Source organism: Camelus dromedarius, chromosome 1 (genome assembly GCF_036321535.1).
Source record: "Camelus dromedarius isolate mCamDro1 chromosome 1, mCamDro1.pat, whole genome shotgun sequence".
Classification (NCBI taxonomy): Eukaryota; Metazoa; Chordata; class Mammalia; order Artiodactyla; family Camelidae; genus Camelus; species Camelus dromedarius.
The window spans coordinates 122,284,524-122,309,560 of NC_087436.1; the positions used below are offsets into that span (position 1 = coordinate 122,284,524).

At 56.1% G+C, this 25,037-nt stretch overlaps 1 protein-coding gene across 3 annotated transcripts in view; it reads right to left on the reverse strand.

Moving 5' to 3' along the window:
• Nucleotides 1-25,037, reverse strand: part of NSD2 (nuclear receptor binding SET domain protein 2) — a 70,592-nt gene that overhangs the window by 13,253 nt on the left and 32,302 nt on the right. For 2 of the 3 annotated variants that reach the window (XM_031438872.2, XM_064488776.1), the window contains 10 exons: nt 18,965-19,109; nt 16,281-16,399; nt 14,320-14,401; nt 13,138-13,262; nt 3,644-3,775; nt 3,082-3,205; nt 2,106-2,306; nt 1,165-1,344; nt 704-860; nt 368-573 (listed from right to left, as the gene is read on the reverse strand). In XM_031438872.2, the coding sequence (XP_031294732.1) occupies nt 368-573; nt 704-860; nt 1,165-1,344; nt 2,106-2,306; nt 3,082-3,205; nt 3,644-3,775; nt 13,138-13,262; nt 14,320-14,401; nt 16,281-16,399; nt 18,965-19,109 (1,471 nt within the window). Of the gene's footprint in view, nt 1-367; nt 574-703; nt 861-1,164; nt 1,345-2,105; nt 2,307-3,081; nt 3,206-3,643; nt 3,776-5,539; nt 10,839-13,137; nt 13,263-14,319; nt 14,402-16,280; nt 16,400-18,964; nt 19,110-25,037 lie in introns of those variants that run through there. The other variant, XM_064488781.1, reaches the window with a different exon arrangement.

The following is a 25,037-nucleotide window of genomic DNA, read 5'->3' on the forward strand; positions in this document are numbered from 1 at the left end:
GCTGACGGGTGGAGGGATCCTGCCAGCCAGAGCACAAGGCCCGACAGCAGCAAGCCTCCTCCACATCTCCAACTGCGCACACGCAACCACAAGAGATGTCTCTCAGTCAGCACTAGAGTAACCTCCTGAAAGCTCTAAAGTGTGTTAGTGAAAGCCGTCACAAACCAGCGTTAGAAAAGTTACTAAACATCATGTCTTGTCTTATGCCTCGATACATTAGTCTGTAAACCTGCTGTTTTCTTACTTAAAATACAGCCAGGATGCAGAATCCAGTGTTTTTCACAGAAATCAAACTTTCGAAAGCACGAATCAGGTTAAGCAAGGGCACCCGAGTTCCCTGCCTCCATCCGCCCGGGAACCTCCGTACCGTTTTTGAAGACTCTTCCGATCCCTCTGACCCCCTGGTGGCGGCTGCCCCGGTCCCCCTCCACGTACGGGAACACTCGCGCCTGATGCGTCCAGTAATAATCTTTAGACCCAAAGAAAAACACAGGGAATTCTCCAATCTCGTGCTTCATTTTCTGAATATTTGGGGGAACATTTTTGGGATGGCAAACTTCTGCCGGCCACCATCTATTATAAATATTAAAAACAGGGTTCACAGAGTCTTCAGAGAGAGTGACAATCATTTCAACACTGTAAGTACTGCAAAGTAAGAACACATTTGACAGGCAGCCCGAGCACAGGCGTCCACGCCCCGCACCTGTAGTTCCCCAGCTTCACCCAGATGATGTCCTGGAAGTGCAGCTTCTTCCCAGCCCTGCAGTCATTGCAGAACCAGCTGCCATCTGGCATCTCGATGTTCAGGCAGTCGGGGTGGAAGGCCGCGGGGCAGGACTCGCAGCACAACAGGCTCCCCCCTGCAAAGGAGGGCAGTGCTCAGCCGGCCGCCACAGCCCTGCCACCCGCAGCTCTCACAGTCTAACCTGGCCTGTACACACAAGAGCGGATCTTACTGCCACCGCTAACGATATCCCCTAAGTCCGGGAAGTGATCACAGGTAACTTAGAGACAACAGGGGACGCGGGCATGACAGGAGGACGGAGACACAAGGCCCCCGAAGCAGGCCCACGAGGGCTTCGTGCGTGGGGAGCCCGGGAGCAGCGCACTCCACCCTCGCTGACGGATCCCACAGATCGGGGCGTGGAGGCGGCAGGCCCTCACCTTTGGAGCACACGAAGCACCAGCTCACGTTGACGTGGGCGTGGTGCCTCTTCCCCTTCCGGGCGGTGAAGTGGCCCGTGCAGACGATGCTGTGGGAAGCGACCACCAAGCAGCCGGCTGCCAGACAAGCGTCCCCGCCGTGGTAGGCGACCGGGCACCGGACGCAGCGCATCATTTTACCTGGAGGCAGAGACACACCTGAAGACCCCACACAGCAAACAGGAGCCAGAAACCACCAAGCCTCCAGAGGCTCCTAACACTGGTGCTGAAATAAAGCTGACATTTGGTGAGAAGGTCAAGAGAAGGGAGCGTGAGAACACAGCCGACGACACGGAGACACATTTCCTCAAGGCAAAGGTGGCTCAAGACGCCGTCAAGAAAACGACCGAGCGCTAAAATGCTGTACTCTGAAACACTGCACACCCGGGTTTCGCCGCCCGGGCGCTGCGGGCCCGTGGGCGGCTGTCCCGGGCACGGGGCCATGCTTAGCGGCCTCCCCCGGGGTGCCAGCAGATGCCTCCAAGTAGCTCCAGACACGGCCAAACATCCCAGGAGGACCAAACCACCCTGGCTGAGAACCGCGGGTGTCAGGATGTAGGGACACCCACCCCGGCTGGTCCCGCAGACCTAACGCGGCCCAGAGCAGATACCGTCTGATTTCAGAACGCTTCCTCCTACACGGCGGACCATGAACGACTCAAAGCCTCCCCTCCTAAAATCAGGACCCTTTAAGATGGCGATTAGGGCAGGAAGAAGGGAGAATGTCAGGGAAAGCTCTGACCCCCACCCCGCCCCCGCACTGAGCCAGCGGCAAGAACACTGTGACTCCAACCACAGAGGGGAGAAAACCCCGGGTGAGGAGCCCGCGTCCCGGCCCGCAGCCCGCGCGCCCCGCCCCCGCCCCTCACCGCGCGCCCCGCCATCCCCCCACGCGCCCGCACCTTTGGACGGCCTCGGGTTGGAGGGGTTGGAGGCATGGCAGCTCAGACAGCTGTGCAGCGGGCAGCGGAAGCCGCGGCTCTCGAACACCGTCAGCGGGTACCTGCGCACGCAGGCCTCGTGGTAGAACTTCCCACACTGCGACACCACGCAGCGCTTGACGTCCGCGTCGCCCTCCTTGCACACGAAGCACGAGTGGATCCCTGACGGCGGGCGGGGGGAGAGGGCACGCACGAGACCTCAGCGGCAGCCCGGAGGCCGCGGGACTGAGCAGCCCCCGCGGCCGAGCACCTGTCCAACCTCGCGACAGGGGCAGCAGCCAGGCCCCGAGCCCCAGCATCATGGGAGGACAAGCCAGGGCAGTCTGGCCGGGCAGCCCGGGCGAGGCCATCCCCACGAATGAGCGAGAAGCTCGAGGGAAGGGGCTCCTGCAAAGAAAGGCCTCTACTCTCGCCCGGGCAGTCGGCCGGCTGCGGGAAAGAACAGCAATGACGGCGGAGGACAGGCGCCCGGGGGAGGTGCTGTGTGGGGTGGCCTGGACCTGGGTGGCTCCCCGGAAGTCTCCAGGTGTCCTCTGCACCTGGGACATGTCTTCACGAGTCAGGAGACCCTTGGCCTGGCCAGCGGACAGGAGGTGGAGTGTGACCACAGCCGTGCCGTGCCACCAAGCGTCCACCTCCCCAGACCATGCTGGGGAGACTCGGAAACAACCTTGAAGCAGCGACAACTCGCCAACAAGCTGGGAGACATTCTGATTCGCGCCGGCCCAGCCGCTCCCCATCACCCCGCCCTCACCTGATCCCGAACTAGCTTCGGAGGGACGAGGGACACTCTTTCTACCCGTGATGGGAGGCACCGAGGGGACACGTCTGGGGGCAGGGCTGCTGGCTCCCGAAGGAGGCCGGCAGGAAGGGACAGGTGGACGCAGAGCCCGGGGGGAGGATCCCACGCTGGAGGGGAAGGGCCGCGCGGACGTACCTGAAGCACACTCGGTGCAGGTGAACCTCCCCTCCGGCCTCCGGGAGAGGCCCAGGCAGGCGAGGTGGAAGGCACCGCAGCACGGCCCTTCGCAGAGCAGGAGACTGCCAGTCTTCTCGCACAGCTGCGGGCGGAAGGGGCATGTGAGGCCCTCACAGCCCGCCACAGGGGGCCCCGCACCCCCCAGAGAGACAGAGTCTGCTCGGAGGGGCCGGCGAGGGAGCCGCAGCACAGCCGGCGTCAGGTTCAAATGGAAAGGGGCGCCCCAGGAACCGCAAAGGAAACAAACGGATCGAAACCCTGGAGGACACGCTCGGGAGGTGCGACGTCACACGTGACAAACAAGGAAGCTCACGCACACTCGCTGACCACGTATCTCAGCTCTAATGGAGGGAGGGCCGCCCCCGTCACACGTGCACACACACCGAAGCACACACACGCAAGCAAGGCACGCTGCACGTGAGCCACAAGAGACACATCCTCGCGGGTCCTGGACCCCAGAACTCTGCTGGCGGCTGGAGGGCCGGGAGGGGGTGCCCGAGGCTAGCCCGCTGCCCCTCACCTGACATACGTGCTCCTTTTTGGCGGTCACTCCTCGTTCAGACTTTTTAGACGAGACGGACACTTCAGTCTGTGTTTCGTCCGCACTTTCGTACGGGGACTCCAAGGGCTCATCTCCCGGGCCGTCCGAGACCTGGGGAAGAAGGGGGCGGACGACAGTCCACGAGTGGCAGCGAGCTGCCCCGCGGCCCCAGTCCTGCTTGGCCTCTCGGCGCCCCACCCACACCAGCTGCTTCCCGGTACACACACCTGTCCGTGAGCTGCGCAGAAACTCAGAAATGGACTTTGATTGACTTAGCTTTAGTTCCTGTGTGTGTGTGTGTGTGTGTGTGTGTGTGTGTGTGTGTGTGTGTGTGTGTAGAGGATGCGAGAACATCCTCTCAATAATCCTTAAGAATGAAGTGACTTATAAAAACCAGTCTGCTCAGACAAGTGACCTAAGGTGGGCTTGGAACCAAGAATCTGGACTTTTCTTACCCAGTCTGCTAGGTTCAACTATCTCAAGGCAAGGGAAACCCACTGACACCAAGTGAGCTTTTACTAGACCCAAGCGCTGTATCAAATGCAGGCCTCCGTGCCGCAGCGGCAGGGCCTCTGCGCTCCGGGCGCAGGCTCACAGCAGGGGCCAGGCTCCGCACACCATCCCGACCCACCCACCGCGGTGACTCCGCGCCTCCCTCGGCCTGTCTCCCCACCGGGGCGGGGGCAGCGGGAGAGGCAGGGAATTGCCCACTCGTCAATCTGAGTGAGAGGCTGGGAGAAAGGCTGAATCTTGGAGCAAACAAGGTGACTCACAGCTCACGTTCGCCTCTCGCCCTGGTTCGTCGGCGGTCAGTAAGACAGCTAACCCCTCCCTTACCACTGGGTTTAGCACTTCCCCTCCCTGACCAGCAGTAATAAATCTTTAAATAGAAGTCTATAAATCTGTAATCAGAAAATTTTCTTATATATCAATTCAGACCTTTTTAAAACCCTAAAAACACATTTGTATTCATCTGCTGTCAGGCAAACAAATGTTGAAAACTGAGTTTTTAAGTAGAGCAAAAGCATGAGCTACGTTTCCTGTGCGCCCCGATAATCACAGCAACGAGGAAAGATGATACAGGCTTGTCGTTTGCCAATGAGCACAAAGCTAGAAATTGAATCGGGCCATATTTAAAACAAAAACCGACAAAACAAAACAACTCCCGCAGGCCATCCAACCCATTCCGCAGCCTTCTGAGTGAGCTTTCCCCAGATTCTGCTCGCTGAAACTACAGGAAGCAGCAGAAAGGAGAAAGCCTGGTAAACAGAGGGATTTTGCTGACTTAGACTGGTCTCAGAGCCGGCTGACTCCTTACAAGGGAGCTGTGGGCCATGCTGGTGTCTGTGGCGGGTGACAGCTGTGTGGGCCACCTTTCCGACCTCAACACTCTTAAGAGGTAGCTGTTTAGACTTGACTCCCTCACCCTCCCCAGGAAGCCGTGGGAACGGGACTGAGTTACAGGTCTGGTCCTCAGGCTCGGCAGCCTGCCCGGATAGAGACCTCTCCACCTGCTCACCTCCCGCTCCTCCACAGGGACCACCCAGAAAGAAGGTGAAGCCCCAGACCTGTGGGTCAGATACGGGGTCACAGGTGGGACTGCGTGTCTCAGCGAGTCGGTGGCCAGCGCCGGGAGAGCTGGGCATGGGGAGAGAGCGACCCCGCCAGCCCGGCCCCACTGGAAGAGGAGCCACTCGGAAGCCCAAAGAAAGAGCTTTGGAAGTGGGCTCCAGGGGAGGGAGCCCGTGCCCGACCCGCCAACCCATGATCTTCCCTCAGCATGGCTGGGACAAAGTTAAAAGCTGGAGGAAAAAAAAAAAAAGGAAAGAAAAAAATGCATGGAGAGAAAGACAGAAAACACAGACCAGTCCTGGGTCAAAGGAAGGAACAGCACCTTTTATTTAAGATTTACAGAAAAAGTTAGCACGTTTCCACTTGGAGATATTTCCTAAATTAACAAAGTCTTTTTTGAGGAAATAAACACTGAATACATATTTTGAATGAAATATAAATGTTAAGGACACACAGGAGGCTCGTTTCCTGGTTGGGGTTGGAGGTACACATACAGAATACAGGACTTAACAACAGTACAGTCCATGACACGGTGCGGGGGGCCCGACTCCCAGCCCACCGCGCCCCTCCCCGCGCCCAGCGCGCAGCCAGCACACAGGCGGGGTCCAGCGCCGCTCGCTCGGAAGCCCCCATGGCCGCCCGCCTGGGGCAGAGCGGGGCCTCGCTCCGGCTGCAGGCTCCACCTCCGCGGGCACCAGCGGCACTGACTGCGAGATGCGGCCGTGAAAGCGACACGCTCACCCGCATGGTCCCAGCACCATCCCAGTCCCAGTCTGGGACATCTACGGTCTACTCCTCGTCCAGCGGGGTGCATTGGAAAGAGAAAGCGGAGCCCGAGGGGCACGGACCGTCAAGCGCTTCCCGTCGCCCCAGCTCCACCAGAGCCACGCCGTGGCCGGCGGCCCCGCAGCTTAGTCCCCGCTTCCAGTTCTCTCCAGTCTGAAAACACTCTCCTCTCTACTCAGTCTGGGACAGCACTGAGTCTCCTGCTTGCCTTAGAGACTCATTCCTCTACGGGCAGAGAATGCAGTCTCCGTGATATTACAGGGGGTTTTCCAGGTGACAGTAAGGAACACAGTGCAACAACTTCTAGAAGCGACTATGTGACTCCCCAGCAGGTCCTCCCTGCTGTGACCGGAAAGCAGTCTCCTACCTCAGCCGGTGTCACACAGTGGATGTCAGGCCTTTTAACAAACATCCCTTCACAAGTTGAATTCTACATCATTTGTGAAATACAATTACAGACCTTGCACAACAAATATTTCTATAAATCAACATTACTTTCATGTTTAAGTTACGCAAAGCAGAGGAGGAAACAGAGAACCAGAAGTACCTTCACACAGAACTGTGGATTGACAGGTGGTAAGAAGCCTGTGTTTAGGAGGTTTAATGAGCTTAAAATCCACAGACTAATCTCAGACAGGTCTTCCAAGTTAATATCACAGTGAAACATTAGGGTGGAATTCAAATAACTTTGAAATTAGTCATTCATCACCTGAAACACTGCATTCATAGCAACTTTTATTAAACCAGCCCTTCCAGATGACGCAAGCTGCCCCTAAATTCTAGAACACTCCCTGTCCTCAAACCCACCTCTAACCTCAGTCGCTCCTGTGTGATCCAACAGCCCTGGAAGCTGCCAGTGAGAACCAAGTGATGGCCAGTCGGGCCGTGTGGCTCTGCTGTTCCAGATTCAAGGCCAGTCCTCGTCACAGGTAAAATGAGTCTAAAATTTCCTATCAACCCAGCTGTGTCCCAGCTGTGGCCGTCTGTGGAGCACAGGCTGGGGAGGGACCCGGCTGGCGGCCGCAGGGACAGCCGTGTCTGCCCGGAGCACTCGAGGCTCAGCGACCCAGGCCCACCCACCCGCTGGGCAGGGCCACCCTCCCAAACCGCGGTCATTTCCGGAAGGTGCAACACGCCCTGAGTGGGTAGCACACGCTTCAGAACAGATGCCAAATAATTATATGCAAAAACCCAACACCTACATGCCGGCCAGAAAAGACAACCACAGAGCTGCAGAGGCACCAGACAAGAGGAGGCCTGTCCGGTTCCTGAACACCCAAGCACCACTGGGGGCCTCCCTCGGGATGCCCGCGCCGGTGGAGGTGCCCGGACCTGGTGGTACAAGCAGTGAGGGAGGTACCAGGTATGTGTTTTCTAGCTGCTAAGCACAGTCAACTTTCTGTCACTGGCATGTAAGTCAGTAGTAATTTCTAATATTCTACGTAAAACAACAAAAACAATACACAAAGGGGTGAAAATCAATTTCACTGACCAAAAATCCTAAAGTATACAGGAGTCAGCATATTTCTTTTAAATAAAAAGTCAATAAGAAGCCAGTAACAGATCTGGGAACATTCTGGGAAATCTTTTAAATAAAAAAAGTGATGTTTCGATTCTTCCAGCAAAGACCCTAGTTCAGACCCACGATCTGAGAGATAAATGGGTCCTCAGTGACGACTCCTTCTGTCTGTAGACTTTGAAGGGCCGAGGTGCTGGCTTACCTCACCACTGATGTGAAAGCACAAAGTCCACAGTTTCACACGATGTAAGGGCAGCTCTCATCCAGCCCACGTAGACGTCCACCCGACCAGAACTACCTTAAAAGTGAATTAATTTACTAAAAGTGCTAGATTTGCTTCAGAAGCGTGTTAAGTTAGAAATCAAATGGAAAAGAAGTCAAGTAAACTTGCCAAAGTGACAGTGGCAGTATTTTCTGTCATCCTTTTCAGATAGGAGCCACTCCTCGCCCACCTGTCTGCGGCCTCACCCAAGTCATCCGAGGATCACCCACCAAGTGCTGCTCTCGCTCCTGGAATGATCCTTTACGTAAAGACGACTACGCTGCACCCAGAACGAGCAAACCCACAGCCCTCGCCTGCCACTCACAGCAGGCCTCAGGGCGAAACCCCTAACTTCACACCCACATGCGAGCACGTTTTTGTTTTTAGAAGTAGACGCTAACTCACAGTCTGACTCTTCTTCCTTAGAACGTTTCTAAGACTCTCAGTAGATGTGAGAGTTGCCCCATCAGGCAGGCACTGGCCCTGCTGTGGCCAGGCTCACACCTCTCTGGTCCGAAGTTGGAGAACAGGCCGGGGCCAGGAGACCGAGGGAGTGACACACCCCGCACCTCTCCATCCTTTCCTCGGGTGTACTCAGCACTGATGTCACGACTACGGGAACCTCTGGAAAGGGTCTCTCCCTGCCCCGCGCCTCTGTCCCTGAGCGCTCCATCTGGAACATTCCTGTGCCTCAGTGTGAATGTCCCACGAAAACCACGGAGTCGGGCACATCTAAAGCTGGGGAGGGGCCCTCAGAGATGCCCCCGAAGCAGTGCACCCCTCCCTGAAGGGCGGGCAGGCAGGCGGCCCCTCGCGCACTGGGAAAGCCACCTTTGCCTTATGCTTCTGAAACTTTGCTTTCTTGTAGTAAAACTTTGGGTTTCTTGTTGGTTTTTAGGAGCATCCTCTTTAATGTACTAGGGTTATTTTCAGTGGGGAGACACAGATCGAACAGATCGCACAGAGTCCTGAGATGCAACCTGACCTGAAGTCATCCGCACTGGACACTGGGGAGCGGCTCACAAGAGGACAAGGGTCTCCAGGCGGCGGGTGGCGGCAGCTCCACGGCCCGCACGTGCCCTCTCATCTGCACAACAGTTGCAAATTCGGGCGAGCTCTCACCTCTGGCCTCATGTTTGGGTCTCGAGTCCCCTCTCACAGCCGCCTCCCTGCCGGGCACAGGCATGGTGGGAAGGAGGGGTCAATCCACGTACGCCGGAAGCAAAATGTGCCTCAACCAAAGGCCACCCAGAGGCCGCAGGATGAGAACGAGCAGCAGTGCCCAGACGCTGGACGGCGGGCATGTGCGTGGCAGGGGGGCGGGATGCAGCCCAGTGAGCTCAGGCGGACGGACGACCGAGCTCATCCAACAGGGGCCCGTGTCCACTCACCTCCTCCAGGAAGCCCCGGGGCCTCAGGAACTCTGCTCCCACACGCTGTTCCTCAGCAAGACCTCTACTGGCGCACCGGGCACGGGACAACCCGCCCCTGCTGGACACCACTGCAGGATGCCAAGACAGCTGCCCACGCCAGCTGGGAGACCCTGCACAGGCCCCTCCCTGCCGCTCCCGCACGAACCCTGCTGCTCCTCCAGCCGCGGTCTCACCCTTGGTGGAGAGGAAAGCGCCTGCTTCCTGGCTGACTTCTAGTGCATCCGCTCAAGATCCACATGCTATGACTGCAGATGCAGTCTTGTAATTCTCGTCAAAGGCCTTTCAGGCTAGAGTCTTTACTTTGGGTGCTGGTTTCCTGAACTAGGGTCAGTTTTACAAGAACTTTTTTTTTTCACATTTTAACATTTAGTGACTAGTGTCTTGAGACTCCTACTTCTCTGCCAAGCTCTTCCTGTTCCCCTGCACTGGAGCAGAGCCACCCGCCAGCCCTCAGCCACAGTCCAGAGCCCCGAAGCGTCTGCCACTAGGGTTACCTCGCCCCGCGTGCACAGTGCCACCCGGGGACCACTTCTCATGCCAGAGCACGATGTATACTCACGGATAAAGTGGAATGATGATGACTTTATTACTTTATTGTTATAACCAATATTGTCACAGTAATGAACCACTAAGTCCTTGCAAGGGGCCAGGCACCTGGCACTTCACGTGCGCCACACTGCTTTCCGGCTTAGGACACAGTGTTCATGAGAAACTCATCAAAAGTAACACACGTCTGAGGGGTCAGCTGGGAGAGCCCCCGCCCCGTGAGCAGAGGGACAGAGGCCCTTCCTGCCTGCAAGCGCCCCGGGTGGTCACCCAGGGCCAACACCTACTACAAGGGCTGGCGCTACAGACGCAGTTCGTGAAGTGGCCAGTGAACAACCTGGTCACTGTGTCCCCCAGAGACCGGCTGCTGAATCAGAGGACTGCAGTTCAGTGTTCACAATGAGACTGGAAGTGACATTTTTTCCTACAAATTTACTGCAGCTAGTGTCATAGTAAAACTGTTTAGTAAAAAAAAGAATCAAAAGTCTTCCTGCCTTTCATGTTGGAAATTCGTTTCTACCTACAGGACTGAATACGTCCCATCAGCAACGAACAGGTGAGGGGACTCCTTTCAACGTGTGCGGTTTGCTCTTTGTTTTTGAAGGTACAGATGCTGACACTGTTTCAATAAAAATCCAGTGAACTATGAACTAGAGGAGGAAAATGACTTCTGACAGGATAAACCCTTCTGTTCGGAGTCCTGATCACGGGCCCGAGACGCCCTGGTGGAAGAGCCTTCCTTCGAGGTGACATCTGCCTTGCTGACCGGAATGTGAATGTGTCTCTGCTATGAGATGAATGTGGTCGGTTCAATGGCCTTGATCAGGAGTCTTACCTTGGTCTTACAATTTGTTATCTGTTTTCTTCATTGTGTGTGTGTCAAGACCAGAAAAAACAGATCACACACATCTTCCATGAGAGAAAGTGCTAGGAATGCCACTGAGTGTGCCCACGGGCGCCGCCGGCAGCAGACATCCTGGAATATTGCACCACTTAAGTGCAGCACAGAGCAGCTGAGTTCAAGTCCAGCTTGGCTGATGTGGGCTCCCATAAAAGCTGTTACCAGTGAAGGCGAAAAAAGTAAGAATTCGCTCTACTAAGGGAATAAGAAATGAAGTTACAGAACACTTAAACCACATTAGCTCCTTCCCAGGCCTGTCATGCAGGTGTGGGGCTGTGACCTGTCCTCCTCAGCGTGACGCAGCTCCTTCTACGTAATAACTGTTTTGATGTAAGTTTTATTTATCACACACACCTTGTTTAAGGGGACTTTAGACATGACTGAAACATCTTGAAAAACCAACCCTATGAAAATTCCTTTTTTTTTTTTTAAATTCCTTAGTCAATGGTGATGAAAAGAGAAAACGTGACCCAAATGAGGGGCCAGGGTGGGCCCCCCACACATCAGCTCCACAGTCGCCCCGTGCCCACCAGACAGGGCCCAAGGCGTCTAGGGCGTTTCTCCCTAACACTGCACTGCCTCTCGGCAGAAAGGAACTAGCGTGGGGGGCGCTGCGCTGTGTTAACACAGACACACTTGTCCTGCTCAGCCACGGTGCTTTCAGCGGGCAGTACAACCCTGCGTAAAGGAACCTAACGTGAGCGGCGTATGCACCGCACAGAAGCGGCCTGATGGAAAAGCCTAGTGCACACTGCGGGATCTAAGTGTCACCGCCACAACGCAGAAGAGCGCGTGACTGTAATGTACTTAATAAACTATACACTGCTGAGGTTCTAAAGAATTAAACATCCATCAAGTCTAATGACTGAGGAACGCTTCACCTAAGTCTTCCCAAGCTCAGAACAAACGTCTGCGCCAGAAACACAAGACGTACCCCGCACCCTGGTTACAATCAACGTCACACCGCCAGGCACACCTGACAGAGCAGGCCGCCGCCTCCCTGCCACCCCCGCCCGGGCGCTGCTCTGTCCCAGCCTCCAGCCCAGGCAGCCAGCTGGGGACAGCAGGCCCGACCTCAGCCCTCAGCGCTTTTCTCCTCGTTGTGTCTGACAACAGGACAAGTGAAGCTCTGCCGGGAAGTGGGCCAAAATAGGATGCAAGAAGAACCCATCAAAAAATCTAAACAAAAAAGTCAACTTAAGCGAAGGAACTGCAACTTTGTTTTCAGTATTCACCACCTTTCAGTTAACTTGCTAGGACACTAATCTGCACTCAGACAAGAAAAAAAAGGAAAAGGACAACTACATTGCACAGAATTAGAACCGGCCTCTCCGTGTGTCAGTAAGCTCCCAGAAGTGTGAAGAATTATCTCTGCGTCTTCTCACGTGTGCCCACACGTGAGACACATCTGGTCGCCTGCACGCACTACAGCTCTCGGGGAGCCGCAGCCCCGCACGCACCACTGCCGGGCGGCCCAGCCCCTGGAGCAGCCCCGTGCAGAGCAGCTCTCTGTGTGCGTGCCTCGTCGGCTGCCTGGGACCCTGGCCTCAGTGCTCAGACACCCCACCGCCTGGAAGCCCCCCTCCAACAGGCGGGGACACCAGAGACGGGGAGAAAGCAGAGCAGCACAGGGCCCCCCAGGGACCACGGTGGACACCATGTCAGAAGTGCCACCTTCTGACCCCACAGGGTGAGGGCTCTCCCACTCTGTCTCACTCCTAAAAAACCCAAGCTCAGCCTCTCCCACAGAAAGCTCTAAACAAGGACTCGTGTCTGCGGTGAGAAGAAGGGCCACAGCGAACAGCACAGCAAGAAACTGAAACTTGAAAGTAAGTTCCTCAGATAGTCTCTAAAGCCAGAATCCCAAACTCCCTCTGGACAAGGTGTCAGACCCACATCCCGAGGCTGCTGTTCGCTGCGTTTTTAGGAATGGCAAAGAGCACGCTGCAAGTTCAGAAAATAGGAGTCACATCACCCAGGGAGCTCTGCCTCTAAGGACCTAAGAACATGGCAGAATTTACAGGCCCAAAGCCGGGTCCCACAGCCCTGGGATGCACAGGGAAGGCCGTCCGTGCACCTGGCCCAGGAGGTCTCGAGCACGTTCACGGCGTGTGGGCCTCTCCGTCCCGCCGGGGTACAGATGGCCCACGGCAGCCCGGCTGTCGCAGAGTTGGGGGGACCGTGTGAGAAATCACAGAACCAAGGTTTTAAAGACAATTTCAAGCATGATCAAATGCACCGCTACTGAAGTACAGCCACGCACGTTTGCAAAGACGCCGTGTGCATCTGTGACTGGAAAAGGCTATGGGAGTGACTCGCTCCCAGGTGGTGACGTCGCCCAGCTTGGAGCACCTCACCCTCCCTAGGCCTGTGGAGAACACCATGTGGTGCTTCACCCCGGGTAACTAAGTGGCCCTCACATGAGTGCCCTGGTCACTATTATTATTATTTTACCTCATTCTCAGTGAAGGAGGCAGAAGGAGACGAACTCTTGCTAAACGCGAGAGACACGGGTGCCGCTGGGGGGGCCCGGTTCCGCTTCTTCAGGGGCTTGCACGCGTCAGACAGATGCTTCGTGGCTGTGAAATAATTTGGTTTGTAAAGTAAAGTTTGAAATCGTGGCTCAATCTCTCTCCTGCTCTAAAAGTACCCATCTAAAAAATGAACTCCTAAAGATGAATTTTCTGGGCTGTCATGCCAAAGGGTTAACTTTTTGTTGTGGAAAAATCAAGGTGAGGAACTGGACGGTGAACTGCAGCGGCCCCCGCCTGACCCAGACCTCAAGCTGGGCCAACACCAGCTCCCCCACACCGGGCTCCACATCCCTTACCGGTTCCTCTGCAGCAAACCCCAGACACAGAATCCCACCCACGAGGGGTTTAGAACGTCTGAACTTCTAAAACGTAAGGTTTCAAATACAACCACATGCCTCTATCACCTTAAAGTAACGACACTTTGTATTGTTAAATGTCCACTCAGTGCTCAAACTCTCACAAATGTCTTTTGTTTTAATAGTCGGTTCAACTGATTTTTAAAAACCAGTATAGCACTTCATGCAAAATAAGGAAAACAGAGCCATTTCCATTCTTCACTTATTTTCTCCCCCGAATTTTATTTTCCTTTCTAATTAAGATGTGGAGATGGTAAGCTTGCTTTAATGACCAACCAGATAGATACGTCAAAAAGACCATGAATGGAAAGGCCGCCTGAGTCCCCCTTTCATTGTTTTGACAGTTCTTTTTCACAAGCACTTTAAAAAGCTAGTTCTTCACCACGTGAAGTAACAATAAACAGTCACTACTTTGACTTTTAGCTGATACACATGGAGGACTGGGTACTAAGGGGGGGGGGGTGGATTTACAGCAACAACTGGTACCGTCAATCAGAAACCTGGACATTTCTGGTTTAAATCACTTCTCCAATATAAACTTAAACTGAAAACAATAAAGCCGAGAAGTCCGCAGAAGGGCGGCGTCAGTGAAGCCAGCCGAGGCACGGCGCGACTTCTACCTGAGTTGTTAGTTAAAGCGGTCTGTTTCCAACCGCCAGAGCCCCTCCCGCCCCCGCCCCGGCCCCGCCCCCGCCCGAGGGCGTCTCCCCAGCGCAGGGCCCGGGCAGGAGTGCTGTCCACATTACCTGCTTGGCTCTTCAGAGAGGAGGCGGCCTCCGTGGCCTTGCAAGAGCTTGCTCGGGCGGTCTTGTCAGCGACAGTCTCTCTCTGTTATTAAAAAAGGGATGGAGAGGAGGGAGGAACAGAGAAAAAGAGAAAGGGAGGAAAGGGAAAGAAATCTCCGAACGTGAACTGACACAGGCGACTGAAGAGCGTGTGTTCTGCACGCGAGCCGTCAGCGCCGCCGGCGCGGACTCTCTGCCTGAGCGGAGCTGACCCCGCTTCCCGCGGACGTCGGCGGGGGGCAGGCGCGGCCACGCAGATGCTGAGCACGCGTGGACGTGGGCCAGAGGCAGCCCCCTTCTCCCCTGGGTGCCCAGTCAACTACACGGGGAGCCACCACAGACAATTCCCAATTCTGAGACAAGCTCCAGGTAAACCTCACAAAGTCATCAAAAAGCACATTTCAAAAGAGAAAAATAGCAGGAAAAAAAAAAGAGGGATCATGAGCATTTATCTAGTGCTCAGAAGGCGAGTAATGTGGTTGAAATAAACCTCCCGGGGGCAGCACTGCCACCTCGGTCAACCTGCAGCCCGGAGGCCGAGTTCCTATGTCTGCACCCCACCCTGACCTGCCGGACCCCAGTGGGGTGGGCACCGCACTTGGGATGCTCCCGGCCCAGCCACGTACTCAGCGCAGGTGGGGAATTGCACGCGACAGGGCTCACCCAGCTTTGTACGAAGCAACAAGACACCTTGATTCTTTTTAAAATCACGTGCTATTTCCTGAGCTGTTTATAAAGTATTTCTATTCAGCTACTTTGTGTGAATTCTGGAGTTTCAAAACTACGCTTTTTTGGTAAACCCTCTACATAGAGACTCCAAAGCGACCAGCCAGTGTGACCGTCGATGAGGCCAGTCCAACAGCAGGCGCCAGAGGAGCAAGCGAGCATGTGTTTCCAGGGAATGAGCACGAGGGTAACTCAAGGTGAACCTCAGCTAACAGGCTGCTGTCTGACACCTGGTCACTGACAGCCCCACCTGCAGGTCCTCAGGGAAAGGGGGCGGCCTGCCTGCTCTCCTGAACTGCAGGCATGGCTTCAAAGAAATCAGACCAACCATGTGGTGGCCAGGTCTTGAGCAATACGTGAGATTTATTTTCCATCCTTCAAAATCAAACAATGAAAGAACTTCTTAATTTAGATCAGTAAAAGACAGATGGAGGTTGTACTCAAAACCATAAATCAGAGTACAACTCCTTTGTCAGAACTATTATCAAATAAACATAAACTCAAAGGCTGGGTACAGAGTCAGTTCAGACGGAGTTATTTAGGTGGGTGTCTGAGAAGGTTTAAACAGACGGAGCCGCGTCACACAGGCACAGGGCAGGCCCCGCGCCCTCCACGGGCACCAGCCCCACACCAGCTCCTCCAACGTGGGAACCTCGGTCAGTCTCTCTCTCCTCCAGGTACCGGGCAGCCTCTGACCCTTGACCCCGTGGGCACTGCCAGAACTGCAGGGCCCTGGGCTGCCTTTATAGAGAACTGGGCCTTTACACCTACGCTTTGTTCAACGCACCAAACAGGCCTACACAGCTTGATCAGCGTTCCCGGAAGTGAACAGTAACGTGAATTACTAATAAACCGAGTGAGTTCATAAAATCTGTGCTCAGTGCCTTTAGTGGCTTTTCCTCAGCTTCTTACTGAAAAGTCAGCTACTCAGTGGGTTCTGGTGTGCTCCTGTCAGCTCGTCATTTGCACCCTGAATGGCACGCCCCCAGGCGGGACTCACTTCACGTGCACCGTTGTTGAATCTAAACTTCAAGCATTATTCAGGGTGTCTGGAGGCACTAAGGCCCCCGCAGAGGAGAACGTGCTCTCCCCCGCGGCCTTCTCCAAGGGTCCCTGAGGGAGGCTGACCAGTGCCGGCTGAGCACCCCTGGGAGGGACCCGGGGCCTCCAGCCATGCCAGTCTGGGACGTGATTACCTTCCGAAGACTGTGCCTGTCAGTCCTGAGTCTTTTCCTGGGTGCGTCCTCCACTTCGACGTTTTCTGTAGGGTCCTGTCTCCTCTTTGTGTGGTTTCTTTTTTTCCCATTTAAGTGACCTTGAAATGGGACGGGGGAAACTGATGTGAGAAACACCCCACAAGCCGCCCCGCAAAGCACGGGCACGACCCTGGGCGGCCAGCGCAGGCCTGGCCCTGCCAGGCCTCCTGAAGCACCTGCCGCTCCAGGGCCTAAGTGTCACCGATCGAATGTCTCCACGTCTTCCCAGTTGCAGGGGCTGCTTCCTGCGACATCGAACAGTAGGAAATCTTTATCTGATCTAGAGATTATCATACTGGTATCTGTTACATTTAATGTCCAATAAATTAGCATTAAATTTAAATATAACCCAGTATTCCTGACAAAATCCTTTACTTAGTAACATAAGTGGAATTTAATATACAAAAATAGATGTTTAAAAATAAGTTTCTTCTGTAGAGCACAGGGAACTATATTCAATATCTTGTAATAACCTTTCATGAAAAAGAATACGAAAACAAGTATGTGTGCGTACGAGCATGACTGGGACACTGGGCTGCGCACCAGAGACTGACACACTGTAACTGACTGCACTTCAATTTTAAAAAAAAAGGAAAGGAGCAAAGGCTAGTGGAATTTATGTTCAACTTCAAAAATTTAAACAACTTGCTACTTTTTTTGCATTTCCTTAAAGAAGCATCTGAAGGAGTAACACCCCATTTACATCTGCAAACTAAGGGCTTTCCACATGTTTGATTAACTGTGCCATGCACCAGGAATATCACTTAATCCCAACAGTAATACCCTCGAACAGCAAGACCTAAGGTAAGACTGCAGATTCCAGAGATACGGTGAATCTGCACACACCGATGTTAATCTAACACCAATCCAGGACCCCCCCGGCAAGACTGCTTTGCAGAGACTCCTGGCTCCCTCCTGGATGCTCACCACACCCCTTGCGGGAGGGCACCACAGGCTGGGGCGCAGCACACCAGCCAGGGCCACTGAGCTCCTTGGCATCCAGCAGCCCAAGGCAGAGGCAAGCACAGGCCCCGTCTCAGGTCCAGGCCTGGTGTCTTGGAGAAGAGTCATAGCTGGGGTGCCGGCCTCACCAGCTACCAGTCCCAGTCTGGCATAAGCAGCCCAAGGGCAGCCCTCAACAAGCTCTGCCCCTGGCCACTGCACCAGGCTGGCCTCGAGGGAGCACCAGGAAGAGGCCTGCAGAGAGGCGGCCAGTGGGACCTGGTGAGCCTGCCCCACAGCACACGTGCACGACAGACAGACACCCCCCAGCGGAGGCGAAGTTGTGGTCCTTATGTAAGGACCTCCTCCTGCACCAGGATAAGGCAGTGCTTGCTTCTCACAGGAAGAAGCAAAATGGGCATCTGTCTGAATCCCCAACACAAGGCCAGCCTGCCGTCCCGTCCTAAGCACCATGCTCCCACGACCGGCACACACCTGACACACACAGGGCAGGGACCACTGTGCCCAGTCTACTGAGCACTCAGGACGGCCCAGAGGACACAACGGGACACGGTCAAGTCACAGTGACTCTTCAGGGGCAAACTGAATCTGGCTTCAAGAAAACCTGACTACTCTGAAGTCAACAGTCACTGACAAGGGACACTTGGCACACTGATGAAGAGTCTGGTGAACTTCCGCCTTTTAAAGAAATCACAAACCCTAGACGCACCCCCATTCTGAATTGTAGTATTTGAAACAAATACTGAACCAGTTAGATGAAACTCTATGTTAATATAATTAGACAGTCAATGTGGAAATCTAGAAAGCCCTGAAGTCAAAATGGAAACATCCGTGAACACGACTGGCAGGCTCTTGGGTGCGCGGCCACAAGAGCCAGGACACACGGCGCTGATTCAGAAGCACGGCCTCATGCACACAAAGCAAACGCAGTTACTTCCGGGCCTCGGCCTCCTGTTAGGTGAGTCTGGAAACACTTTACTTTTGGCCTCTCCAGAACTCTTCAACCTTGAGAGACGCAGAATTTTTCTGTATTTTAAGCTGATACCCAAACATGTCACACTTGTTTTTACATGAAGGGTCCATTTTCCGGAGCACAGTGTCCGAGCATGCACAGATGACGCCCTGACTGTGGGGACGTGTCTCCCTGAAGCTCACAGTGTGGAGCCCCTCCTCTGGCCATGGCCCAAAGCAAAGGAGCAGCAGAGGACAGCCACACTGAAGGTCAGCCCACGGTGCCCTCCTCCGTGCGAGCTCTTGAGCCTACAGGACAGCCCCGGATTCAAGGCCGCTGCCCACGGGGGCGAGGCCCCCGTGAGTGAGGGCAGCCTGGCCACGAGACACTGGCCTGGTCTGGCCCTGGCCCAGCATGTGAGCCCGCAGCCCCGGAGGCCCCCTGGGGTCCCACCTTCCTCCTGCTCCCTCACACCCCCACTGGCTGCAGAGGCTGGAGTGCCCGCCCAGTAGGCACAAGCGAGGGTCCACAGGACACGGGAGGATCGCCCGGAATGGCTCTGGGGAACCACGAATAAGGAAAGGCCGGCAGAAGGGCTTTCCTGTGACCCCCAACTCTGGCGGCTGGTCGGGGCTAGGAAGGGCGGGGCGCCAAGCAGCCACCGCCCACGCCACACCCAGGCAGGGACACGGTGCAGCGCTGCGCTTACCAGACTCTTCTTCCGCCTGGGAAGGGGCCGGCAGGGCGAACTTGGTGTGGTAGCGCGCCTTCTGCTTCTCGGTGAGCAGGTCCCACTGGGACCCCAGCAGCTCCTCGATCTCCTCGGCGGGTGCGTCCGGGTGCTCGGCCACAACCTGCGGGAAGACACAGGAGGGCCTCTAGGGGATGAACACCTCAACTCACAGGACCCAGTGCCCAGCCCTGAGAACTCAGCCCGTGGCATTTTCTCTCCTACCTGTCAAACTACGCCCCATAAAAGCTTCAAAGAAAATAGTGTAAACTGATGTGAAAACTCCTTGAAAACTCACGGTTGGAAGCAGTGCTGGTGAAAACAATCCAACTGCACTTGTGTAAATGCAGGAAACGACAAGTGTAAGAGGAAACACACTTCCCGCCCGACCACTAAGTCCCTTCACTGACACTTCCTAGGCGCCCTGAGAGACCCGCGCGGGGCCGGGCCCTGAGAGCGCCACCTCTAGACCCAGAGGCGAAGCCTCGGCTGGCCTCCTTGTCGGCCTCGCAACAACCCCACCTTCCGGCACTTGCTCCAGAAAGACAGCAAGGCGCTGTGCCAGCGAGCACGCCCTGACTGCTGGCCCGGCCTGGCCCGGCCCGGCCCGGAGACAGCCGCCCTGCGCGGCCGCGACACAGGGAGCCCTGGCCCTGCAGCACAGCAGGGCTGCCAGCACCAGGCCCGGAGCGCTAGAAACGCAGCAAGCCGCTCCCCCGAGGAGCCCGCCGACAACCAGGAGCCACGCCCTCACAAGGGCCCCAAGGGACGTGCGTGTGCGCAGGGCTGAGGGCTGGGCCTCCACTGCCCACCGCAGTGACCTGGGGTCGCGACCACTCCAGCCCAGCGGGCCCGGCAGCACTGCTCTGAAGGCTCCCCAGGGGCTTCCAATGCGCCCCACGATTGAGAACCACCGGTAGCGGGGCTGTGGGTCGACAAGGCACGGCAGCAAAACAGACCTGAGCCGCCTCCCGCATTCGCACAACCCGATGAACTAAGAACTGATCTCCTGTTTTTAAATGCTGAAAAAATCAGAGGAAAACTATTTCACAGCCCATAAAAATCAAAGGGAATTCCAGCACTGGTGTCCACAGTAGAGGTCTCTTGGAACTCGGCCACAGGCGTTCACTCACGCTGCCACAGCAGGGGCCCCAGTGCCCCAGGCCCTTCCAGAAGAGGCCTGCCCACCGGGCAGCGCGCTGGCTGCCGGCATGGGGGCCAGACCCAGGTTTGAATGTGGCTCGTCCACCTGGCAGCTTTGAGAACTCGGGGCAGTGGGGGGGCGTCCACTCCCTCTGTGATGGCGACAGTCAACACTTGCCTGGCGGTGGGAAGGAGTCAGTGGTCACCACGACCACCGAGACCTGCCTCCTGCCTGCGACACAGGTAGCCTCTGCCTCAGCTCACATCTCAGTCACCTGGACAGCTTCGTGCAGCCTCCGGTGCCCCACCTCCACCACGTCCTCCTTGGCCCTGCTGGACGCCAGCATCCCACCAACTCTGCAGTGCGCGGTCCGGCTCCACATCCGACCCTCCACGGGGCATCCTCACCCATGTCCCTTGAGAGTTGCCACGTGAAAACGTGCTCTTTCCCACCCGTGCCCGCCTGGGTGTTTCCAGCCCTGCGCACACCTGCTTTCTCCCCTCAACCCAGGGCTCCCTCCACGCTCAGCCCCGCAGGCTATCCTGCCGCCCTGCCCTGGCCCCTACACTTCCAGCATGGAGGGTCTGAAACCCTGGCAGCAAAGGCTTCTGTGCAAAGCTTCAGACACACAGAGCACGTGCCTCCCGGAACTCCCACCGGAGGCCCCCAAGCACAGCACGTTTGTGGGCCTGCTGCCCTCAGGCAGCCAGCCTGCACGATGACGTTGTGGATCAGAACAAAGTGTAACCATGTCCATGGCTGCTTCCTCGAGCAGGACTGCCAAACGCCCCTGGAGGCACCCTTCCCCTTGCATCTGAGCCCGTGCCAGGCTGGCCAGTTCCACTCCTGCTCATCTGTGTTCACCCACTCTCCCGGCTCTCCAGTCTGTCCACCTGCTGACGTTCCCACACCAAAAGGTATCCCTCGTGTGACCAGGGAACCATGGCCCATCCCCGCCTGGGGTGAGATCCCCCGCTGCTCCCCTTTAGCCGGCACAGACTCTCTCCCCACTCGCATCACCCTGGGCACCTCTGCACTCGAGCCACACACCGGACAGTTCCCCGCAGGCTGCAGACACGGCGGGCTCCACCTCCCGACACCTGCACAGGCTGCACGCTCCCTGAGACACTCTCCTCCGCCAGGCTGACTTCCGGGCACCTGTTAGGTTCCAGCTACAACGCTGCTTGCGTGCCCTTGTTCAAGGAGGGCTCTGCCGTGGGACAGGAGATAGATCTGTAACAGCAGCTGATTTCGCCCCTCACCCACACCGTGCCCCCCACGTGGGGCAGAGGAAGTGGCTTCATCACCATCCCAGGTTAATAAAGCAACGACCATTTGCTCAAGTCTGCAGGTCTCATAACGCCGCCACGCAGCGTGAGGGCGCTGGCCAAGGGGCAGGGCCCAGCACTACCTCCTGCCTGTGCCGCCTCTGTGGCTGTCAGCCTCAAGCTCGGTGCAGCCAGCTGGGAGACAGGGATACGCCAGCCTCAAAAGGCTACTGTGAGAACTGAACGCGATTTTCCACGATAACATACTGGCAACGTCTCTCACGTGTGGTAAGCACTCAACAGTGGCTACCTCTCTATTTTCATCAACCACTTCAGACAAAAATATGGAGAATCAAATACCCACAAGCCCACACAGCTGGCTAAAACGTCACCAGCACAATCTAAGACTCCGTGTGCTCCTCAGAGATCGCTTGGCACCCCCCACAGCGAGCTTTCGGGAAGAGCGCCCTCAGGCGGCCCCCACGGAGCCCGGCCGCCTGGTCCTCGCGCCTCCCTCCTGAACAGCGCTGGCTGGTGCAGCCTCTGGACAGTCCAGGTCTTCCAAGTCGAGGGTGTAAAAGGCCTCGCCCTGCCCTCTCGCAGACCACTTGCTTCGGGGGACGCGGGCCTCCATGCCGTGAGGACGGCCGGGCAGCCCGTGGAGAGGCCCCCTGGAGGAAGACCCTCCAGTCAAGCTTCAGACGTTGCAGCCCCAGGGGACACCTTAACTGCGACCTCGTGAGGCCCTGAGGCAGAACCACCCAATGAAGCTGCTCCAGCGTTCCTGACCCACAGGCACTGAGGCGGTCAATGCAGCTGTTGCTTTAAGCCACTAAGCTGTGCAGTGACTTGTCAGGCAACAGCAGACACCTAGTGCAAACGCGAGTCGTGAAACACTGGTTCAACTCTCATGGAGCCGCAAACGTCAGGATCACAGAAGGTGGGAAAGATTCTTTAAAATTTGGAAACTGAAGCGAGAAACATCCAATAAAACTGCTACGAACACTGGTGCTTTCAGTAAACTCTCCGAGTGGACCACCCCCAGCTGCTCTCACTTCCTCGCACACAAACCAGGACTGCCACCATCCCCACCCCCGGCAGACTCCGGCTCCCAGTGTGCCCCCCACCCCTCTCGTGGTTTTCCAGGAGCATCACAAAATACAGCTGTGAGCTGCCTGTCTAAGGTAAGTCTGCTGGACAAAGACCAACAAGCAAAGAACATTAGTGAAAAACTCAACCATTTCACGAAGCACAATACTCTTCTTCACTTGCAAGACAAAACCTGGAAACTGACCTCAAAAAAAAGTCAGCAAGTGGAAACCAAATGCCCTTGAGAGTCCCGGTCTTCTATCCATGGAGTGTCCCCAAAAAAGGAGGCTCCGTCCACTCCGTCCCTCAAGGGCTGGCCACTGATTCACCAGTTAACACCCAAACAAAAACCATTCCTGCGTGCACCAGCCCAAAAGGAAACCATCTAGAAAGAACGAGCTCATCCTTCAGGGAGGAACTGGGAGCGGGAGCCCACTGGCCGTGACGGTCAGAAGGCGTCCTGGTGCCAACACTCTCGGACAACACATAACTACCAAACGCAACCAGCACCAAACCAGATGAGAGCGAGGGGCTCGAGGGCCTCACCCAACAGAGACTGGGGCGGGCAGGGGCGCTGGTCTCTAACGTGGAACTGGGCTCATCGTGGCCTTCCAGCCAGTTTGCATTCAGCCTAACGCCCACAGCAGAACTGTGCAGGACGGGATCTGGCAGGGACTCGGAGCCAGAGAGAGGCCATGCTGCGAGCTGGGGGCTCTGGGTGCACGGCCCCCACCAGGGCGCCCTTGGCCCACAGTGTTGGCGACCTTGGGGGCGATACGCTTCTGTCTGCTCTGGGCACATTTCTTAGTGCTAGAAGGACTGATGGGGAGCAATTTGGGTCCCCAAAAGCAAAAAGGATGGCCCTGGAAAAAGGTGTGACTTCTCAGGTACCCACTCTCCTTCATAGTTTCAAACAAGTGGAAGGCCACGGAGACAGACGAGGAGGAGGCTGAGTGCGGCTGGCTGTGGTTCTCTGCTGTCACAGCCTTGCCCCACTTCCGAAGTCTGAGCGCAGGTGCTCCTCCCCACACGTGACCGCCATCCTGCTCAGACACACGTAGTGCACGCGCCGAGCTGACCCCTCGTGCCCTTGTGCACAGCAGGCCCAACAGGGTGGCCGCGCCCTGCTCGGTACCCCGGACAGTTCAGTTCCTGGGCGGAGGTACATACCTGGAGCTACACAGGGACCCTTTCTGGATGGACAGGTAGACAGGTAGGTAAAGCCAATAGTAGGTATGTTGCACTTTTCAAACTTTAAGCAATAGGACCTGCACGTCCTTCAGCAACTTGCTCTCCTCCTGAACATGCAGTGAGTCCACCCTGACTGCCGTCTAATCACTCCGTGGGAACATACAAGCCTGTCACTCCTCTAACTTCTTAGTGTTGAACACTGTGTTGTCTTTTTGGGTGCAGGGCTGAAATTTCTCTAGGGTGAACACCTAGGAGTGAAGTTATAACAACGTGCGCCTTCAGTCTCACTGGATATTGCATTTTTCTCTTGAAGCAAAGTGTACGGGATGACCCCCCGCCTGCCCAGGCAGGACGCCCACTGTCGCTCACCCCCGACCCCAAAGGCACTGGGGCTGGCTGCTCGCCTCGCTGGGACGGCGACTCCTGGGCTCTCCTGGGCTGGCTCAGCAGCCTCTCTCTGTGGACTCACTGGCCACCAGGCTCCTCTGGGCCGTCATGTTCACAGACTTCCCCCGCTTCCCTTCAGCTCTGTCTGAGCTGAGCACACAGCTCGTCCTTTTGTGTTAACACAGTCCCCACATGTTCTGTGACCAGCTTAGCTCAAGGAACCCTCCCCTCCCCCAAAGTGACAACACTCTTCTCCCTCAGCGGCTGAGTTCTGAAGTCACCACTGGGGCCCAGGGCCAAAACTCCTGGTGGAGTTTTACTAGGATTTTATTAAGATGATACTGGATTCGCAGTTTAATGCAGGGGGACCTCAGACCACCGGGCCTTCCTATCACATGAACGCACCCGTCTGCACGGGGCGACAGCCAGAGCAGCCATTCTTCTCTGCGGCTGCACCTGTTCCTCAGCGCCTCGTGCTTCGCTGCTGTGACAGGCAGGGCCTTGGTAACACCGCCCGCCCTCCACGTCACTGCTGCTCTCCACCAGTGCTGCGGACTCCTCCTAACTGGGGGGATCTCGTGTGGACCCTCCAGTTCCCACGTGGGCCTCCTGCCCTGCTGCAGCCAGGCCTCTGCGGTTCCCTCCTCGCACGGCGCTGCAGGCGCTTCCCTACCACACGTGTGCGTGGTGACACAGGGCAACCCGCCTTGCTCACAAGTCTAGAAAGGAAGCCTCTACGCTGCATGAGTAAGTGTGATGCTGCTTCAAGTTTCCAACAGACATACTTCGGCAGACTTAAGGAAGCTCCCTTCTAATCCTAGCTTGCTCACTTTGTACCAAAACGCAATGACTTTTATCAAATGCCTTCTCCCTGCCTACTGAGATGATCACTTAACCTGCGACAGCGAATCGCAGTGTCAGATCTTCTGACGTCACACGTCTTGCACTCCTGAGAAAAGTCCCCCAGCCCACT